Source organism: Periplaneta americana, chromosome 2 (assembly GCF_040183065.1).
Source record: "Periplaneta americana isolate PAMFEO1 chromosome 2, P.americana_PAMFEO1_priV1, whole genome shotgun sequence".
NCBI classification, from domain to species: domain Eukaryota; kingdom Metazoa; phylum Arthropoda; class Insecta; order Blattodea; family Blattidae; genus Periplaneta; species Periplaneta americana.
The window spans coordinates 117,834,153-117,850,886 of NC_091118.1; the positions used below are offsets into that span (position 1 = coordinate 117,834,153).

Genomic DNA, 16,734 nt, shown 5'->3' on the forward strand with positions numbered 1-16,734 from the left:
CGAATTTTTATGCTCGACCATATTTCTGACTTGAAATTATTCATAAGTCTTCATGTTATGGTTATGTAAGTGAGGAGCAGAACTGACCTGAATTGTGAGATATGCGCAGACGCGAAAGTATTGATTTTTTCTGAGGCACGAATGTCATTGACCTTGATATAATCTAGAGAATAACATGAACATTAGTCTTGATATAACCTGGAAATTGATTTAGAATTGAAAAACGAGATGACAAATTGAATTTATTTGAATATTATTTACAATTAACGCTAAGAACATAACCTTCTGCGACAGTATTGGATTTCCAGCCTCCGTGACTTTTTGCTAATTGTCTTTCGATTTCATATGAATAATCGATACTTGCGGTTTTATAATGGTACAATGGTGATTTCTCATTGGCTGAACAACTGAATTATAATGAATAGGTGTACTTTAATAAGGTGCATTAAAGGGCTACTACCAGGTATATAATTACTACATTTCGGCATGGTCGAGCATAAAATAAATTGAATGATAGGCTTAATTTGAAATAGCCTCATAATGTTATATTGAAAGAGGTGGAGAATACTCTCCACTCCGCCATTTCTCTCTTCCTCGTAAGGTTTTTCTTTCTTCTTTCCTCGGCAGCTTTTTTCTCAAATACATGGGAGAGTTTTCTTCTGGGAGAAGCGAAGTGCGAATCATGTATTTCATTAAAGAAAACTGCTAATATGCCTAATACGTGGTCCCGGTTAATACACAGTTTACACACGGTCCCTTGAACAGCATATTATCGGGGTTTTACTGTATTAACCCATACAATTGGAACCACTGGAGGTAGAAATGTGATTTTTGTTTCTGTGTGTTCAGAAAACATTATACATTCATCATATATACACGCAGGATCCCTACAACATACCAATTTTTCGAGTGCACTTTTTATTTGATTTTTAGACTTTCTATGCGGCAAGTCTGCGTGCCCATATTATGTTGCAACGCAGCACTGCCACTATTGGCTACCGTCGATAAGCGGACACACCTGCAAACGTCAGGAGGTTTGAGCGCAACTGTAAATTAGCTTGTGTAATTTTCAGTAATTGGACATTGACATCATGTAAGTAATATTTTGACCTTATGTATTGACTTATTTTTTATGAAAAATGGAAGATATGTATAAAGAATTAATAATTCTATAGTGAAAGACAAAGATGCATTGCTTGCCATACACCTAGAACACTGGCTTCCCACACCATACACCAGAGGTCACTAAAAATTTTGAGAATGGGACTATAAAAACATATAAATTAGAACTTCATTACATATTCTCAGAATACTCTCCAGCATACTCTAATCAGTATCATATCTCCACAAACCATTTTGAAAATGCTCACTGCTAGATTTCTTTGGGAATGGCATGAAGACACTCTTCACATACAGCCAATGCAGTTTCAAGGGATTCGAATTAGTGACCATGAATGTTTTTCTTTACTTCAGGGAAGAGAAAGGTGGCACAAGTCCAAGTCTGGACTGTAGGGAGGATGCCGCAAAATTATGGTGAAAGGAGGAATCTAAGCAAGCATGTCTTCTTCTTCACTTCATCAGACTTTGGACAAGCATTTTGATGTATACGATCTCTGAGTGACGTTGTTTTGTTTCCCAAGTGAATTGATGGCAGTATGGCTGTTGGCAGATAAAACAGAATAGATCATCTTCACAATGCTTCTTGCACCCTTCACTTTTCTGCAGGGAAGATCCATTCTGACGACTGTTGTTTTGTTTCTAAATCATACTGGTATATCCTGCTTTTGTCAACTGTGTTGATGTTAAATATGTTTTTTGAGTGCCTTCCATCAAAATAATATATATATATAGCATATTATGGTACAATCCACAAGAAAGGAAGTTCCTTGAAGGTTGTTCGATAGAGAGTGGAAAAGGTGAAAATCTGAGGGCGCAAGATCTGGTGATTAAGGCGGGTGCGGAATGACTTTCCAACTCAACTCCTGGATAGTGTTTTGTGTCAGGTTAACAGAGTGCTGGCTGGCATTATCGTGGAGTAGCATCACTTCACGCAGTCTTCTTGGTCGTTTTTATTGGATTGTGTGTGCAAGACATCTCAGTTGGTGGCAATAAATGTCGCATGATGGTGGAATGGTCACAGTTCATCACATTTGCCAGTTCTCGGGTACACTGACGTGGATCATTGTGGATTAATGTGTTTAAATGGTCTTCATCAAACTCCGAAGGCCTTCCTGAACACGGAGTGTCACTAATTTCAAAACGACTCTTCTTAAAACGAGAAAACCATTTTGCTTGCCATGCTGTCCCTGATAGCATTGTCTCCATACACAGCACAAATATTTCTAGTCGCTTCCGCTGCTTTTGCTCCTCTATTCAACTCAAAGAGAAGAATATGTCGGAAATGTTCCACTTTCTCCACTTGACACTCCATTTTCTAGTGCCCACTGCTCCACTCACTGTCTGCAAAAATGAAAACTGCAGTATGTGAACTCAAGCATAACATTGAACTTCAAATAAAAAATGACAATTAATAAATAAATCCATAGCAACCGGAGTACCGACACGCGAAACAAAAATACTACGAACTTATGCACCAATCCAACAAATTAGATGTTGGTTTCTGATCTGATGCTTTAACTATTAAGGCAACAGTTTACCTTATATATCAGTTTCACAAAGTTAGGAAATGTGTACTGTACATAATAATTACGAGCTTCTTATGAATTGAGAATAATAACTTAAAAATTACAAATTTGGGTATTGAGTATTGATATATTTTTTACATTTTTGGCTTGCACAATATCACACTCATATTGTGAGTAGCCCATTCATAAAATTGATAAAATTTAGAAACACTTTCTGATACTAGATTGTCTCAAAAAGTCTTCTCTACAAACGTTCTATTTATATTTATCTTTGAATTGCAAGGCAATGGATGGTTTATTTATGTCTGTTAGTAAATAGTTTTGAAACATATTTCAGAAAACATAACTGCCTTCTATTTACTGTACACAGTTCCTATTGTCTTCAGTTTCTCATTGAAAATGTGTGATGACACATTCCCAATTCAAGTGCTTCTGCATTTCTTTTTGAAAAAAATGTATGAGTGTAAAATAGCAACTGAAAGTAGAAAGTGGAGGAGTGGTCTGTAGTAAGACAGCATCGGATTGGTTGAAATGATTCAGTGATAGAGTCTTAAGGCTTCTAGAGAATGAGGTTATATCCTCAAAATTGGAAGAGCAGCAACTTAGCTGCAGTACCTAGTAAATTGTCAGCAAGTCTTGGTGTTTTGAAGACTCAGTCTGTCATCACCTCTACCAATTTGGGATTGTATCTAAACAGTGATGATTAGTTGTGTATGAATTGACTGAAGCACAGTTATAAGAAACAACTTTTGAGACGACCTAATATTTATAATTGTACTTCATGTTTAAGAATACAAACTAATTGTGGTATTGAATTATTACAGAGTAGTGCAACAGAAGAATCGGATGATGAAAGGAGTTCTGAAGGAAATTCAAGGAAACAAGAAACTATTGTACAGTTGACAGAAACTGTTTACGAGACTCTCGGAAAGGCTTGGCCTAACAACCATATCACACAAGGTAAAATAAATACAATACAGATGTTATTTGATTTAGATTAAGTCATTACGCACCTTGCTGTGGATACGTACAGAATGAACCTAAAGTGTTTTTACAATTTTTAGTATGCATTCTATTCTCTGTAATCAGGTGAAGGATAAACAATAAGGTTTTATACCGACTACATGTAGTACAGTCGTTGCAACTGCAGTTAAATATAAATTCATAACTTTTGTGAATGTCAGATCTCCATGCGTCTTTCGATTTAAAAATGTGCCATGCAAATGCAAAGGAATTTTTGTACTAGACACAAAGGAACAAAGCTTTCCTGTAATGTAAACTTTTTTTGCCATGTTCTACTATACACCGTGTCGAGAAGTAAGTGATAATTTCAAGTGTAAATAATGATTTATTGACATAACTTTTTACATAACTTGATGTAAGAACTCTCAGAATTTCGGAGAATGCTCAATGCATCTCGATGTGTGCGCCTTGAATTGCTCTGCAGACATCTAAATGGTATTCAGCCTCCCGCTAAGTGTTCTGTAGCATTTGTGGAGTCACTAGTGCAGCTGCGTCTGTGATGCGTTACTTCAGTTCCTCCAGAGTGTTAGCTCTGTCTCTTTGGTACACAGTATCCTTCACAAAGCCCCAGAAAAAAGAGTCCAAGGAAGTCAGATCGGGTGACCTGGGTGGCCAGGTAAAGTGTCCTCGTCTTCCGATCCACCTATTGGGGAATTTTTCATCCAAGAACTCACGCACCCATTAATGATAATGGGGTGGGGCCCCATCCTGCTTAAAAACCGATCGTGGGGGAAGTTGATCAACAAAAAAGTTCTGCAACATGTCCAGATACACATTTCCTGTGATTGTAGTCTTTATGAAGAAGAATGGTCCAATGACGGAGTTCCTCGTCAGTCCACACCAAACGTTCACTTTGGGTGTGACTCTCTCATATTAACGTACAACATGTGGATTGTCTGAACCCCATCTGGTGATGAAGCTGGATCTTGTAAACATACAAATGTAGACGCTGATGCATGATTCTGTGAAGTGTTGATCTAGGGATTTGAAGCTCGGCACTAGATCTTAGTATCGACTTCTGTGGACTCCAGTGAATGCCGTTCACACACTTTCGATTGTCTTCTCAGTTACCATTTTGCATGTTTACCAGTCTGCGGTAGCAAAGATCCTGTTTCTGGGAGTGTAGTGTCCCACTTGAGAATTGTTTTATGCCCAGGCGGGTCTACATTCCATGTACGACAAACACGGGGTTGTACTTGCATAACATATTTTTCTTCTGCTAGCTGCACTGAACTTTCTGTTGTGGTGTCCACATGTTTACCATAGTATGTTCTCCTACAAAATAGCATCAGGCTTGTTTTAGTGCCCTAGCAACAAACAAACGAAAGTTACGCATGCAGCTGTTTTCAAACTTTGTTGCATAAACTTGGATAGTTTCTATATCTTGTCAGATGTAAATCACAACGATATCTTTATTCAATTTTAAGTTGTGAGCATTTATTTCTCAATTCCTCTAAGCGGGACATGGTATATTTAGAATGATTACTGTATTATATTTAAACATATATTTTTTATAATACTCTATGTTTAAATGAATAGAGGAACAAAAGTATTATTATTTGCGGGAATATTAATATGCATATAAGCTGGATGACTACATATAAGATTGAAGTTAGACATATAACACAGAATCTCACCTGTTCATTGAGCCTGCACTTTCTAATAAAGCACTGTATATTTTCAGTTCAGTATCGGGAGCAGGTGCTAAAGCAGTGTGTGTCCTGCTTGGCCAATAGTACAAGAGCAGTGCAAGTAGCGGTTGTAGCAGCCCTGAGATGTTATGTAGATCGATTAACGCTATTGGATGTTTCAACAACTTTGGAAGAAGAGGATAAGGAGGCACTAGATAGGATTCTTACAAAAGTTTATCAGGCATTAGAGTTTGCCTTAGGTAAGTTGCAGCATTTGTTTTATTTCGTAGTTTTAAGGAGTGCTTCGTTCTACTTAGTACAATGTACACATCTTGAAGCTACATTGTGAATAGGATAGGAGAGCTTCCATTTTACCTCAACTTCGTAAAGAGATGAATGTCAACAGTTCACATAATGTTCTGACCACTGCAACACCAAAGAGAGCCAAAACTTAGTATTTTTTTAACCATTGCCACCAGGTTGTCTTTTTCGACATTTCTGGTCTTCTCTCCTGGCAGATGACTTAGTTGTAATCCCTTCTGAGGTTGGGATGCCTGGAAAGTGGAGTTACGTTACCCTGATGATATGATAGGATGATCATGATTATGTGGTGCCAGGAGAGATCTTAAATCTAAACTTAACCTAAATTCCAAACCATGGACGAACACAGGAATAGTCCCCTTTAAGGAAAAATTCCAGTGCTCTAACCGGGAATCGAACCCCGGGACCTCATGAACTATAGCCAGAAGCTCTGACCACTATACCATGAGGCTGGTCACCCATTTAGTATAAACATTAATGAGTGGAACTTATGCTTCTAGTCTGAGCCTTTGAACATGAGCTTGAATCTTGCTTGAGCTGATTACATGATTGGATATTTTTTGTGAGATTTTCTGAAACTGTAAGGCGAATATCAGATAATTTATGCAAATCCTTGGATTCATCTTTGTCACCAATTCGAAATGCTAGATTACCACGCAGTTGATACATCATTGTTAAATAACCAATTTAAAAAATCCTGATAGAGATATAGTTAACAAGATAATTTGAAAATTTGTGTTTGGGTTTGAACTGTTTTGACCCAAATAATCTATTTTTTTCAATTTAACTAACATGGCACATGGTTATTTTTATAATGGTGTTGTTTTCTAATGCCAGGCGTTTGACAATAAAGTCATTTGACCTCTTGCACTCCAATATTTTTCAAAGATATTGTCATGGTCAGCCACTGAAGCACAGATTTTGAGGTGTTCCGAATCCATTTCTTGGTTTGAATTGCACAATGGGCAGTTAGGGGACTGATATATTCCAATTCTGTGCAGGTGTCTGGCCAAACAATCATGGCCTGTTGCCAATCTAAATGCAGCTACAGACGATTTGTGTGGTAAATCGGGAATTAACTGTGGATTATGATGCAGAGAGTTCCATTTTTTCCCTTGAGATTGTGTTATCAAATTTTGTTTGTTGAAGCCTAAGTATGTAGATTTAATAAATCTTTTCACAGAGTCATACATAGATTTAGTAACAGGTATTTTAATAATATACAGCTAAGTCTCTGTCCATAGAATAGGGTTGCCATATTTTGATAAGCAAAAAAGAGGACACTTTATCGAGACCTACTTCCGAACAGATCACTATAATAGATCATGAACAATACTGATATATGTATGGTATGTAGACTATTGAAGCTGAGAAATATTGCTAGCAGTAATTTTCTTAACTTTAAATAACAAAATAATAATACAAACAAGTGAATTGGTTATAATTTAATCTTTATAACCATAAGTCTAATTATAAATGACAAAAAAACAATAAAAATAACACAGTTTCAATACTTTGGTATCCTATATTGTTACAAAAAAAGTTACCTTATGATCTGTCACTTTGAGATACACTTTATCCATCTTTCTAATGCTGACTGGCCCAAGCATATTTATCTGTAGATCTGATTTTGTTCAATAATTGCTTATTACTTAAAAGATAGTTCTGAAATTCTTTGCAAGTAACATGCTTATAATTATACTGAACTAGTATATACTTCGCACTGATTCCACATATAAGTTTCCTCTTTCTTTGCTCCACTGACTTTGCTTGAAAGAGAAAATGGATTATGTGATGCAGTAGCGAAAACAAACTGTGCAATCAAAGTTCTGAGTGGTACACAATGTTAGAAGACTCAAAATACTTGCCTGAAGATTAACGAACTCGTCTTTGTGTTGATTCACAAATTTCTTGAGATTGCAGAATTGATCAAGTATTTCGTTTTCTTCGATGGTTTTTAAAACATTTCCCAAAGAATCAGGTACCAAAACAGAATTTATAATTGCCTTTGTCTTTGTCTACAATATCTGAATCTGGGAACGTCATCTTCAGTAAGCCAGATGTGCACGCCATCACGTTGTAACTGTTATGGTGTTTAACAGTGTGGAAAGCGAAAGTTCCTTTTGCTACAGTTACTTCATCTTCCAATTTGCTGCCAGGTTTTACAAAGAAGTCGGTTAATTTTGTAGAAGTAGTTTTTCCTCAAACTGCTCTTTTGTATTTTTCGCAATCCAGATGTGCTTGCAAATCAAATCCTCCTTTATTTGACATTGAAACAAATGTACCGGCTTTACATACTCGTACCATGCATTCGCCCTCGAAATCATCTCTACTTCTTCGAAAACAAGGACACTTCTTCTCTAACTCGGCAGAAAATTTACACTTTCTTTTTGACATTTCTTCTAGTACAAACTACAAGCATGCACAGCACAACAAAAGACCGTTACGAAAGTCGGCAGCCAGCAAGCAATAGTAACTGAAAGACGACACAAAGTTTTAGACACAAACGCAAGCTTCCAAACATTACAAAAATAAAACATCAATAATATTGCAATCAAAGAGTACAGAAAGAGAAGTTCACAAGAGGATTTAAAATGGGGTGGACTAAAGCATTACTTAACTGTAATGATTAGGAGGTTCCAAGTTACAACAAAGTAGGCTAACTGTTACAAATGTTTAAGACATTTTCCTTCACTAGTAACGTCATATTTTAAGCAACCTAAAAACCCGCCCGGACGAAAAATTTAACCCTAAAAAAAGAGAACATGTCTGGGAAAACCTGGACATATGGCAACCTTACCATAGAGAGGCGAATAATTTTAATGAATGCAGTTTTTTTTGACAAACTATTGAATAACTGGAACCTGCTGGAACAAGTTTTGAATAAGACCTATCTCAATTGACAATTGACAGGGAAGTACAGTAAAACTTCATTTTAACATTCCTGTTTTAAAAGAATGATTTCATAAAAACAATGTAATTTATTCCTACTTTTAAGGAACCCGACTTTAAGGAAAATCCCACTTCTCAGCAATACATTTAAATGGATTTGCAAATACGCAACCCATTTTAGTGAAATTTCGAACTTTTTCCATACAGACAATCGATTACTGTACAAGGTGTGGTTACACGTAAGCTTGTAGAAATGTTATTGCTCATTTGCATATGAAGATTATACATTTAATTAGGCCTACAGTATTTAAAAATATGTTCTTGTGATTTTTTTAAAATATCGTATTGTGTGTTTGCAAAAGCTTATTTTTAAAGTGTGATTTCTAATAGTACATTTAATGGATATCAATAATAAGTAAATATAATGTACTTAAATGGCGTAAGGACGTTTAAGTTTCTACTCTCATCTTTTCTTTGCTTTTATTAAGCGAAATCTCTCTTAAGGAAAATATTTTTTAATCCACCAGAGATTAGTTGAAAGAGATTTTACTGTATTTTCATTGGGAAAAGAAATTAAAATTGCATATTTTCTCTTCAACATACTGCAAAAAAAATTGTTAATAATTGACCATTACTTTATATAAATATTACATTTGAGACAGAACTTTGCTCTTAAATAAGTGTATTATGTTTCTCTTCCAGGTATAGCAAAGCATACAAGACTGAGGAAAGAGGCTTTAAATGTTTTGTATTTGTTAGGAAAAAAATTGAAAGGTAAGTCACTACTTGTAGTGTGTTAACAGATTATATTGGAGTCTGTTCTCTTCCTTGATTCATTTTAAATAATTTGCGATCTGTCTTGCACACTGTTTATATTAATACAGGTATTAAGTCATTTCATTGTAACATATATTTTTGACATACATCTAACAAACATTTTTGAAGCATAAAATGTGAATTGTTTGTACACCACATTATTGAAGTCCCTTCACTACGTCATAAGAAAACGTAGGCTATATTCGAATTGATATTTTAACTGATTTGAGAAATTGCTTTTAAAACATCAGTAAGAAATAATAATAATAATAATAATAATAATAATAATAATAATAATAATAATAATAATCCGTGCCACTACAGCCCATGAAGGGCCTAGCCCGACCAGCCAGCTACTGGTCTCATGCCCACATGTCTAAGCAGAGGTGGACGATCATCCAACCAGAATGGAGGTATCGTGTGGTTAGCACGATGATCCCCCCCAGCCGTTATAGCTGGAATTAGCAACCGGATTTTGCTACCTATCGTAGCTCCCCAAGTGCATCACGATGCTGGGTGGGCACCGGTCCCATACACTGGTCGAAATTTCATGAGAAAATTTCTTCCCCCATGAGAGGACTCGAACCAGCGCACATTCCGTAACGAGACTCCCAGGCAGGATGCCATCAGTAAGAACTGCAAGTTTTTTATGGAAGAATTTCGATTAAAATTTATTTAAATTGAGTTTAGATTTAGATACGTCATGTAAATGCAGAATATTAAACATGTTAAGCAGGTTGTAAGATGGAATCTTTCAATAAAGAAGAAAGCACAGCACTGATCATAAGTTGAATTAAGAATAAAATGTAGTTGCATCTATTAGAGCGCTCTCAAAATTAGAAGGCATATAAGGCAGAGCTAGTTCAAGTCGTCTGTGTCGACTAGCCAATAACAGTGAAGCAGTTTCACCTAGTTAAATCTTCGCAAAATCTTACTGATGCATTATGTATTGCTTTCTTTGTTGCACACACAATATTGATACTCTTGGGTTGAATTTTAAGCTGCGTCATTTGATAGAGCTAAAAATCTGAAGCTGACTGTGCAAGATCAGAATTTATACGTCACTTGGTTCGCATGTTATCGCTTTAAGACTAAACACAGGTGTTATCCAAGCCTCCAACATGTAACATATACTCTGAAGTCCATCACTGTAAACAGGTATAGATTTAGTTTCTTTTCAAAATCAGACGTGGACTGTTTACTGTGTATGCTGTATATTGAACAATAATACTTACCAATGTCTCTTGAAAGGATTCAAATGCCTCTGGTGTTCGTTTATTATATGCAAAAGGAAAGTTCTACACTCATAGGCGAAGAGTAGGCTATGGTACTTTCACTTTTCATTATAGTATTACACAGAGTACAAGAAATGTCACACAAACGTATGAGATATTTGGTTGATATTATAAACATCAGCACTCTTGCCCCTTTTTCGATGTCTTAAATTCTGTCGAAATTCACTGACTTCAATTTGGATTTGACATCAGTAATAAAAAGAAGCTTTTTTTTTTTTCTCTCTCTGCACCTGGTATGGAGTACTATGCCAGCAGATCAGGGTAATGGCTGATCTGTCAGGATCACGCACGTGGGATAAGAGAAGAATGCTGCTGAATTCTCTGTAAAACTTAAAATGTACTGCACCACTCAGTAACCAAAGAAACTATGTGTATGTTTGACCACTGAAACAATTTGTTACAGACTGAAGTATGTGTACAAAGTAAAAGTGCAAAAATAGTGAGCAGACAAGAGTACTGGTAACATAGTGAACATGGTAACAAGGACAAAAATTTAGGCTTCAATTCAAAATGTTCACACATTTACAAAGAAAATATTAAAAATTCTATAAGACTTGAGTGTGGGAAGAAAGACGGCAAAACACCGAACAAAATGAGGGGCCAATAAGTGGTGCCGAGTAAACATGGAAGTGCCTGATTGATTACTGAAGCAGGTTGATTGTATACTAAATTAATGGCAACAATTCAGATTTTGCAAATAGTCAAGACAAATGACGATCGAGTATGTACATGGCCTTGTTGATATAGTTTGTGTTTAAATGACTATCAGTCCAAACTGAATTTCTATCTATATGGACGAATTCAATCAAGTAAATTACTGTATGTAAATTAAGTTTAAAACCACATATGAAGATAGTAACTTTGATTCTCAAGCAAAACTCTACTGCGGCTGTGAATTAAGTTGAAAAATCATGTTCCAAACATGATACTAGAGTAGGGTGTATGTTGGCCAAGAAGAGTCTGAATTATTCTATTCATTGTAAATAAAAACAATATTCTTGATTTTATGTAAACCATTGTGTCATTTACAGGCATCTGTGTGACAAGACATATTTTATGTTGTAGACATTTTTGGTGCTGCCTGCCAATTTTTTTTTTGCTAAAATTAATTTCTGTTTATTGTTAACGGAGTTTTATAATGACGAGAAAAAAAATTCACTTAGAATGGCTGATCTGCTAGATTGAATATAGGATTCTAAACGGCATGGGCAACTATTCGGTTTCTTAACAAGGAAACACTTTTTTGTGTAAACATTCGGTCTTAATTTTGTGCTAGTGCGAGTAATTTTTCTCACACATTGTTAAATTAGGATTAATTATCAACAATTTCAGACTGTGATAAGGAGCACAGCAAATCTTATATTTTACAATCTCTGGAATTTGTTATTCATATTTTGAAATTTGTTGTGACGCAAGTAACTTGTGAGAGAAGTAGTTTGAACACTTTAGACATAATGATATCATCTAGAAATGATTAAATCTCTTTTGTTTTTGTAGTTACAATTAGCAATAGCAAGATGCGTATAATATAAACTGGTAACACAAATTAGGGACTCTTGTATTATCTACGCGTCTAAATCTTAAAATGAAATTTGTACCTTCTGCCTCTGTCCATGTAACTGATTTCAGTTTGCTTAATTTTATTTCAATATGTATGTAGGAAACAATTCCTAGCCACTTTTATGTAAGAGTAGTGAACTTACAGGTAGAAGAGCCAAAGACGCAACTAATTTACAACTTGTCCCAGAATTATGCACATCATCACGCTGTAAAATTGGCAAGGTAAAGAAAATGTTCCTTCAGATATAGACATTTGCTTGGTAAAACTGAGGAAGGTCGTCCACTCTACACTATCTAAAAACACTGGATGATATATTAAAATGAATGAAAATGTATATTGAAATGTTATGAAAATTTGACAGAGGAAAACTCAAAGAGCAAGAGAGGGAAAAGAAATTCATCAGAAAAAAAAAAAATATCAGAGATAGATACCCTGGAAACTTTTTATTGAGTACAGTTTGTGAATGCTGTAGTAACACACTTTCTGTTAATGTATTATTTATTTAATTTTCAGGTTTAAATAAGATGGAAGAACTGCACAATTTGTCAGTGAAATTTGGACAGTTGTTAGAAGAGTCTAGTAAAGATAACACTCCGGAAATAAAATCTCGAGTTGTCGACATCAAGGAGTTGCTAAAATCATGAGCTTAATACTATCATTGGTTAGTAATTGTTTCTATATAAGTTTGAAATATTTAACTGTGGGACCAGATGGACTTTGCTATTTGCTAAGTATGTGGACTGTTACTGTTCTGTTAGTTGATTTTCATTGTTTTATAAGGGAAATATCTGGTAATGTGATAGAAAAACCTTCAGTCAGATGATGTAAACTCAATTGAAATAAAGTATACTTCTACTTATGAATTGAGGATTATGACGAAGTTTGGAACAATAACCATTCTGCAGTTCAGAGTATCTGTTGGAAGAAATTTGTATAATTATAATTCTGAAATATAATTGTGTATATGTATAAAATTATACAGTATGAGCCTAAAATAGCGTGGCTTATTATTCCATGACTTTGGTTGAGATATAACTATATTAAAGAGAAATATGTACTCTTCTATTTGCTATTTTGTATGCTCTGGTTAGGCACAGAGTGTTTAGAAGTTTTTAGACAGTGCTTTGCATTGTGACAGAATCTCAGCGTCTGTATTTGCTGGAACTCTGCAGCTACTTAGGTAAAATAGTGTAATAAATAACATTTCCCCTAACAATTCATAGTTATTGCTGATAACGGAATTTTGAAAGTAATATGGTGTCAGCACTGAGCAGTTATTTGGATTTCATACAGTTTGTAAAGTTTGTAATTAAATTTGAAACAGCGTGAGTCTGGATGTTTGCACCATATCATTAAATAAGATGACTCAAATGTTACGGAGTTATGTGGGTTATTTACTAGGTGTTGTTCATGTTACCCATCACCCATGCTATTTCGGGCTTGCATTGTATGTATTTAGAAGGCTACAGAACAAGACAGACAGAGCTTAAAACTTACACATGGGTAGCTACTCGTTATCTGAATAAAAAATATTTGAGATTTGCCGTTCACACAGCTGTGCCAAATTTTAGCATTGTATGTAAGTAGATTAGTATATTTGTCAGTTGTTCAATGGAATTCCTGTTTGGCAATTTGTCACCTTTTTCACAAAATATGATGACAGATATTGATAAAACTGCCTCCATATAAGAGAATTAAAAGACTTTGATATTGTAATTTATGAAACTCAGCTTCTGGATTAAGAGGTTTTAATATATGCATAATATTCTACTATATTTCGTAATAACTCTGAAAAGTTTTGTTATATGGAGGTGTTTGTTATAGAGTATACTGAATAGCAATTTTGTACACTTATAGTGACATAGAAACTGAATAACCTTTCTATCTGAAGTCATTGCAATACCAATTAGAAGTTAATATGAATCAATGAAGTTCTCTTAGACTGTTAATTATAGCAGATGTGGTAGAAAGTGTTAATGTACGTTGTTCACACCTGTTGTAGTTTAGGTTTCTGTAAGTGCAAAAGAGTAAGATGCTGTCGTAACTGTTTATTTGAGGAGTTTTTTTTACTGTGACAAGTGAAATCATGTTACACAGTATAAAAATGAAATATGTTTTAAACTATCTAATTCTCTCTTCTTATGAGAAAGTTGTGGTGGTGGAGGAAGGTGAGTAGCTAGTCCATTTTGTGGGTCTGTTGATAATAGTATTAGTTCTTCATTACTCAGTGCCCACTCTTGCCTATGAAGTCATTATGTGCTGTGCTCTCCAGTAGCTCGTTCTCTGTAATCTTTGTTGGCGACAGCATTGATTCCTATTATAGTTTATGGAGATGCAGTCATTGTTACTGGCTCTGGTAAGTGTTAATTAAGCTTGATCTTGTTCCTGAAAATAGTCGTGCCCAGTTTTTTCTGAAAGCTGTAACTGTCTGACTTCTGTGTAGGTTAGCTGGTGTCTACAGATGTATTAATTTCTCCTACTTCAAGATATGACTACTGAGAATCACGTTATATTTCACCCTTGTTTGGCTACTGTGTCCACTTCCCTTTGTATTCATCTTAGACGAACTTTCATCAGTTCTAATAAGACTGATCAGAGATTTTTTACAGGACTTTGTAAAATGGGATATTGTTGAGTTTGAATTGTTTATGCTTTTATGACAGTTTGTGTGTCTGAGAGTGTCACTGCTTCCTTTAACATTGACTTTTTATAGGTGGCATGCCAAATCTGTGTCTAGTAACCTACTCGTCAAAATTGTAACACTGTTTAAAACACTAATTTTTAAGTACTAGTTATATATTTCTGAGATGAATGTATCTTTTCAGAGCTCACTCACTCACTCAGTATTAATAATAATAGTCAATACTATAAAATAGCATATTGTAAGAGGGGTAAAAACTTTACATTTTTTCAACAGATCCTTTATGACAGATTTTTTTCGAAAGTAGGAGCTTAACAATTGAGGTGTTTCCTGGAATAATAACGTACGTTACGTCATTTGTCCATTTTCAGCATATACTTAGTCTTTAATAACACATCTCCCTTCTACAAAATATCATTTCCCTCCAATAAACACAGCACCTCCTAGAAGCATTTGAATGTCGTTCTGCATAGTGCTGTTGTACCAGATCTAAAATATGCTCAGTATCTCAAATTCAAGATTTTGTAGTTAAGTTCTTGTTCCAGAGAACACCTAAATTTATTCCATTGCTATTTTTCTTTACACAAAATATCACAGCAAGATTAAATTCAGTATCACTTTGGATAGTCATACTGTAAACTTTTGTTTTGTTTCAACACTTACTATTTCCCTGTTTAACTTAGTTGTTACATGATGATGGAAGAGTGGAACAGAGAAAAATTCTTTCTGCCACTGGGATTTGAACCCGGGTTTTCAGCTCTACGTGCTGATGCTTTACCCACTAAGCCACATCGGATTCCCATCTGCACTGAAATATCATATGTACTTCGATACATCGTAATATATGATATGCGAAAAATAATTACTTTGTGATTTAAGACGGCGCTTATTCCGTTAGATCCCAGCCACTTAGTCACTCATAACGAGTGCACCCCTGCACATGTGTGAACATTGTGCCATCTATGATGCAGTGCATGAGGGTAGGCCACTAGAGGGAACCCAAGAGGTGGAACTTAAACTGAGAGGATTCGATCCGACATCGGGATGGGAATCCAGTGTGGCTTAGTGGATAAAGCGTCTGCACGTAGAGCTGAAAACCCAGGTTCAAATCCCGGTGCCGGAAAGAATTTTTCTCTGTTCCACTCCTCCATCATCATATGATGACGTAGAATTTCTGCACTGAAATATCATATGTACTTTGGTACATCATAATATATTAGTTGTTACAGTTGAACCTTCATATTAGTATTGATTTTACTTTGAGTTAATGGGGATTGAGAGAGGAAGAAGAGTAAAATCAAGGACATTAAATATTATGATTTTATAAAGCTCACTCTCTGCATGATGTGAAAAATGCTGGTGTGAAGGATAGAATATTCAAGCGAATTTTATTTGCAGTTATTACTATATTCACGTAAAGTGAAGTGGGTAGGCATTAGACACACACACACACACACATTATATTCACTCTGCATTCATATCTTGCAGAAATAGCTCAAGAAACTAGAATATCAGAGCTACTTATGATTTAAAGTAACTAGTTTTGTCACTGTAAACTTCGAGATTCTTTTAGACTAAGAATTGCTCATTGGTTCAGTGACTTGATAGATATGTATTTGCAGTTTGCTGTAGGCTAATTGTGTGAGTTGTTAAAAATTGTTAGTCTGATACATTTTTACGAATTTTGTGATGACAGAGCCCTACATTCTGATATTGTCATTTCTGTCTATTATCTTTCATTTCTTCACATGAATAAACAGACTACGTTAGGGTTACAGTAAATGGAATAATGTTTGTAATGCTATTCAAGTAAGATTGAAATTCTGAATATGGGGACTCATATGAAAAATAATCTTTCGTGTTATAGGAAAGAAATCATTAAGAAGAATTGCAAAGCATCTGTCATCCT

At 35.2% G+C, this 16,734-nt stretch overlaps 1 protein-coding gene across 3 annotated transcripts in view; it reads left to right on the top strand.

Moving 5' to 3' along the window:
• The window catches only part of LOC138694552 (proteasome adapter and scaffold protein ECM29), a 97,719-nt gene that overhangs the window by 76,361 nt on the left and 4,624 nt on the right, over positions 1-16,734 (top strand). For 2 of the 3 annotated variants that reach the window (XM_069818407.1, XM_069818405.1), the window contains exons 31-34: positions 3,470-3,605; positions 5,353-5,559; positions 9,215-9,286; positions 12,698-13,047. In XM_069818407.1, the coding sequence (XP_069674508.1) occupies positions 3,470-3,605; positions 5,353-5,559; positions 9,215-9,286; positions 12,698-12,828 (546 nt within the window). In that variant the 3' untranslated portion in view covers positions 12,829-13,047. Of the gene's footprint in view, positions 1-3,469; positions 3,606-5,352; positions 5,560-9,214; positions 9,287-12,697; positions 13,048-16,734 lie in introns of those variants that run through there. The other variant, XM_069818406.1, reaches the window with a different exon arrangement.